Source organism: Achroia grisella, unplaced genomic scaffold, assembly GCF_030625045.1.
Source record: "Achroia grisella isolate CSIRO2021 unplaced genomic scaffold, CSIRO_AGI_Agris_v1 utg1589, whole genome shotgun sequence".
Taxonomy (NCBI): Eukaryota; Metazoa; Arthropoda; class Insecta; order Lepidoptera; family Pyralidae; genus Achroia; species Achroia grisella.
The window spans coordinates 178,332-184,522 of record NW_026712660.1 but is presented as its reverse complement, the minus strand read 5'-3'; the positions used below and the strand labels follow the sequence as shown (position 1 = coordinate 184,522).

The following is a 6,191-nucleotide window of genomic DNA, read 5'->3' as shown; positions in this document are numbered from 1 at the left end:
ATTGGAATTATAATTGATTATATGTGACTCTCTATTATTTGATTATTGAGTTAATATATTGTTTAATATGTTATTTAAGTTATCCATGAATGTATTGAAATTTTATATATTTATAATAATGTAATTGCGGTGCCGCTATGGGGTATTACATGTCTAATGTCTTTTTATTCAAAACATCTATAATGAATGTACATAGCATAAAAATAAATAAATAGACATATATCTAATCTATTTTTTCAAACTATTGTAGTACTCGGTTGGCAGGAGATGGCCATTACAGCTTCACCGAAGGATAAGGGCCGGGCGGTGAAGACCGACATAGACTATATTTTATTATAAAAAAGCAGACGAAGTCGTGGGTAACAGCTACTTTTATGTATGTATATTTATAAGAGAGTAATATAATAAAAATTAATGATAAGTTTAAAAAAATATTGAGTAATAATCGAGTTTCATTCCCGAACTTCTTCAATTGTCAGTACTAGTAAAATTATAAGATTTATTGTAAGGTTGTAAGTATCGCTATTTAGCGATAATACCATACTAATTGTTCCACTTCACCTTACTTATGTAATAATATGTTTTTTATTTTCTTTATAGAACAATTTACGTAATTGTATTTTCTCTGAGTAAAATATTTATTTATTTATTTATTTATATACTCTTTATTGCACCAGGAAAAATTACATTAATAGAGTAATTAAAATAAAAGGGTACAAAAGGCGGCCTTATCGCTTATGCAATCTCTTCCAGGCAACCTTTGGGTAGAGGAGAAAAAAAACAAAAGGTGGGAGGTGGCACTAGAATAGGAGAGAAAAAAAAAACATAATAATAATAATGACAAATGAATAATAATGAATAACATAACATATTACATATATAAACAGTATACACCAATATTAATATTATATATATATATACATACATACATACATAACAACATGCAATAAATAGATACAACACAACACAAAATAATGCAAGCAGCAAGTAACTGTGATACACGCATAGGAATAATACCTACTAGTAATATAACAATGGTGACGACAGAAAAGAAACATTATAAGGAAAGATAATGTGATTTGACCGAGTTCTTAAAGCTGGGTAGTGATTGTGAGCTACGTATGGAGGAAGGTAATGAGTTCCATAGTCGAACGGCATGTACCGAAAAGGATTTGGTGTAGAATGAGGATGTGTGGGAAGGGATTTTGAGACGGAGGTTTGTCGCACTGCGTAAGCCATGATGTTGTGCCTCACCGAGAAATAAGAATCTATCTTTGAGGTAGTTAGGAGTAGCAGGATTAAAGAGAACGGAGTAAAGAAGGGAAAGAATATGCCAGTCACGGCGAAGGCGTATAGGGAGCCACTTAAGCTGTGCACGATAATGTGAGACATGGTCATATTTGCGAAGTCCAAATATAAACCTGATACAAATATTTTGAAGACGCTCAAGTTTGTTTAATTGGTCTTCGGTGAGGTCTAGGTAGCAGGTGTCGGCGTAATCAAGGATAGGAAGAAGTAGGGTATGTGCAAGCGAAACTTTGGTATCGACTGGCAAGAAATTGCCTAGTCTCCTGAGTGAGCCTGCGGCAGCGAAAATCCTGCGACTCACTTCGGCGATCTGAACTGTCCAAGACAGCGTCCTGTCGAAGTGGATGCCCAGGTTCTTGACGCTATCACTGTACTCAATGAGTACTCCGTCCAACACTATTCGAGGAAGAGTGCTCCAATTGATTTTTGCTATATACCGAGGGCTGCCAATAACGATAGTCTGAGTTTTTGAAGCATTCAATGTTAGTCCAAAGTTTTTACACCAACTAGATATGAGATCTAGATCTGCAGTAATTGTAAGGATGGCAGTGTCAATGTTATGTAATGGGGCTTGCGAATAGATTTGGAGGTCGTCTGCATAAAGGTGGTAGGAGGAATGAAGCTGCATAGTAATAGAATTAATAAAAAGCGCAAAAAGAAGCGGAGATAAGACGCCACCCTGAGGAACGCCGGCAGTAATTTGACACCATGAAGAGAAGCTGTTGTCAACTCGTATACGCTGCCGTCGTCCATACAGGTAACTTTGAAACCAGTCTGTTACCATTGGAGATATGTTAATTGAACGCATACGTGCCAGTAGGATATCGATATCGACGGTGTTAAACGCATTACTGAAATCCAGCAATGTAAGAACAGTCAGTTGCGAATTTTCCATTCCATATCGAATATCATCGGTGATTTTAAGCAGTGCGGTATTCGTACTATGACCAGCTCGGAAGCCAGATTGGAAAGGGTTTAAGAGATGATTTTTGGAAAGGAAGTTGTTCAGTTGGTCATGAACAAGTCGTTCAAGAACTTTGGACAGGAAAGGAAGTATAGAAATAGGACGGTAATCAGAGAACGAGGACGGCTTACATTTTTTGGGAAGGGGAATAATATTGGCATCTTTCCAAATGGAAGGGAAAACACTTGAGGATAACGAGTTGTTAAAAATTAAGGTAATTACTGGAAGGATAATGTCAAGGATGAGATGGATCATAGTACGACCAATACCATCAGTTCCCATAGCGTCGGAACCTATTGATAGCAAGCTCTTCTCAACATCACAAGTAGTAACCAGACGAAAATTAAAGGATGGAAAACTAGGGGTTAGTGCGGTAGAAAGAAGATTTAGTGTATTTCTTTTAATGTTGTTATCAAAAACAGTAGAAGTACAGAAGTGCCTATTAAGGCTGTCTATATCGACATTGAAAAATTTAGAATTAGAATCGTGATTTTTACCGACCCCAAGAGTTTTAAGAAATTTCCAGACCTTAGCCGGATCACTATTTTCTACAGATGAATGAATGTGGCGACGTTGTGCCTCTCTACACACCTTATTGCAGTAATTTCTAGCTTTTATGTACTGCTCTCGGTATTTGTCTGGATTGGATTTAAATTTTGCTTTAGCTTTGTTTTTCCTGCTCTGAGTATCTTTTATTTCCTTAGTCAACCACGGTGCAGGTAGATGTTTCACTCGAACAGGTCGAACAGGAGCATGACGGTCGTATAGCTCAGTGACAATGTTATTAAATAGGTCTACCTGGTCATCCACAGAAGTAGCATTTCGAACCGAGTCCCAATCAGAGTCCAGGGCATCCCTGCGCAAGCAATCCAGGTCGATGGTACCAAAATTACGCTGCATGATGATTTTACGTCTAAATTTAGGAGTTCGGATTTGGAATGAAAGGAAAATAAGATCGTGAAATGAAAAAGCATCCGCAGTGTGTTGACCATGGCTTGCAACAAGACTAGGAGATGAGACAAGGATGAGATCCAACAGTGACGGTCTGCAACTAGGGAAGTAATGTGTAGCACGAAGCGGTAGGATAGTAAGATTACAAGCCTTAGCCACAGACCGTAGACAATCGGATCGATAGTCATTTTTGAGTAGGCAGGTGTTGAAGTCACCCATGACTATAGTATGCTCATAGGATGGTATCATCTTTTCCAAAAGGTTTTCTAATGGAGCGAAGTAATCTATTGAAGGAGAAGGGCTATAGAAAACACCTAAAAGAATTTTGGAATGGGAAAGGTTTACTTCAGTAAAGAGATATTCAGCTTCATTAGAGGGATTGGTAGTATTGGAATAGCAAATTATTTTGTAGGGAATGTGTGAACGGAGATACATAGCCACACCACCACCACCCTTGCCAACGCGGTCATTGCGAATGAGATTAAAGCCAGGCAGCGAGTAACAGGAAGAAGGAAGACAGGGTTTCAACCAAGATTCAGAGACGAGTATAGCTTGGATATTGGCAACATCGAACGACGCTAGCATGTCTGGGAAGTGAGCTGGAATGCTCTGTGCATTGATGTGCACAACATTAAAATTTTTGGGTACGTTATCGAAGTCGGTATGTAAAATTTCGTCTAAGGGTGTGGGTATACTATAAAAACTAGTGTCTGTAGAAGAGGATGAGGAGACAGAGTGAAAGCTTACATTATGCATGTCGTACATTATTGTATACAGCTATATCTAAATATACAATAATAATAATAATAATAAATACTATATACTAAACTAAAATAATAAATATAACTAGAATTAAACAAGACATTGTCTCTACCCGCCAGTGGAATGGAAGACATGAATGCATTTTTTCGTTTAAGACATTCATAACTGAAAACAATAAAACTAAATTTTCAACATAAATCGGAAATCAAATGATATCACAAAAAAAAAAAAAAAAAGTAATGGTAATAACACATACAAGTATCCATGACAAGTAATAAACGAAAAGAGAAAAAAATATACATATATACATAGTGGAGTAATCATGTGTAACAACCTCTATTTAACCTTTAAATAATTACAAATCGGATATTCAAATATTTAACAAAAAAAAAAAAAAAAAAAGTTAAAGAAGCTATCAAAGACAATTATAATATAAAAAAAAAAAGATATTAATATATAACATTCTCCATCTACGTTTTCAATGATCAAATATGACATCTGTCACTTGTCACTTTACAAAGTCAATTTGTCATGTGTCAACACGACAACCACAAAATCAATACGAACTATTATAATATATTATACTGATAACGAGAGACAAAATAATAATGAAAATAAAAAAAAAAACAAAACTGGATTGTGATTGTGAGGTTGGTTACATGTAAACAGTAAATATTAATATATCATTGGCTTTGTAACTACGAAAACTACCTACATTTTCAATATTAGAGTAATGACCTGGATAAAGTTGTGACAACAAGCAGCGTCCCAGATAGACTATAATTATGATTACACACTTGTAAGGTGTAAATACAATTGGGTGACGTATTTTAGTGGAAGAAATGTATTAATTATATGTTGAGTACAATATACAAAAATCATTAGAGGAATAACACATTCTCACTTTCTGACGAAACGTTTGGCGCGAGCCGCTACCCCAGCGGGAACCTTCGGTGCTGCAGTGCTCCCAGCTTCCTGCGCAACCGAAACTGCAGGCTGCGATACAGCCGAAACATTGTCGGATTGAGAGTTTATAATATTGTTTACTTCAGCAGCAGTAGTAACTTGGTGTTTAGCACCATCACTTCCAACAATAATCACAGAACCGTCGCGTGTCCAACACTTCTTGATGCCAAAGTGACGTCGCGCATTCATGAACGCATCATGTCTTCCTTTAGTCAGGAATTCGGAGAATGTGATTCCTGTACCTTTCAATGCAGTTTTAGCGAACCAAATTTTATTACGCAGAGCAAGATCAGTAAATTTCACCACAATAGGACGAGGCTTATCACCAGAAGAGCGGCCAAGTCTGTTACACCGACTAATGTTGACTTCTGAGAAATTGTGAATATTTAATTTCTCCGCTACGACCTTCACAGTATCCTGTGATGCGTTGCTTTCACTGGACTCCTGGACTCCATGAAATAACAGAATCTTCTTACGGCTACGCATCTCAAATTGGTCCATTTGACGATTTAGCAATTCCAACTGCTGCTGCAGATTACAGAAGGTGCTGGATACAAATGACTGAAATACTGCAAAGTCCGCCGCTAATGTAGTCACAGTGCTTGGTGTTGTGTTTATTTTCTGTAAGTCACTTTGAAAAACAGCCATCTTTGCATTCAATTGTTCCATCATGGATGAAAATGTGCTTTGTAATGCATCCATTATGATTTATAAAAAGGAGAGAATTATACTGGTAGGTAAAAACACACTATCTCTTCAAATTTAGCATAAATAAATTATGTAACTGTAAATATATTAATTAATTTAAATAATAAATACAGAGCTCTTATTTTAGTGTGTTGTCAGTTAAGCTACCCACATAAAATAGTTATGATTTTTCATTTTAATTTATTGTATAAGTGGATTCTAAAAGCCTGCTCGAATACAATTGGTACTTTGATATATGAAATAAAGATATAAAAACAGAGTTAGACTTTTTATATTAAAATGTAGGCAATATGACTTACAGATCTTTTTATTTTATGCTTAATTATTACCATAGTGTAAAGAGCGTAAAGCGTATATTAGTTTTCAAACTCGGTGATAGTAAATATATACAAAATATTGAACTTTTTTCCCAAAGAAGCAAAGTTGAAAATTAAATACACATCTTATAATTTTCATGCAATACTATCAACCTCCAGCAAGGTGGACCGACGATCTGGTCAAAATCGCTGGAAGGCATTGGCTGCGAGCAGCG

General features: G+C 36.1%; 1 protein-coding gene across 1 annotated transcript; it reads right to left on the bottom strand.

The window, feature by feature from the left end:
* Positions 1 to 4,885: 4,885 nt before the first annotated feature.
* LOC131841352 (uncharacterized) lies at positions 4,886 to 5,653 on the bottom strand. Its single transcript, XM_059189673.1, has one exon. The coding sequence runs from the start codon at positions 5,651 to 5,653 to the stop codon at positions 4,886 to 4,888; it is 768 nt and encodes a 255-aa protein (XP_059045656.1).
* Between the last annotated feature and the right edge of the window lie 538 nt (positions 5,654 to 6,191).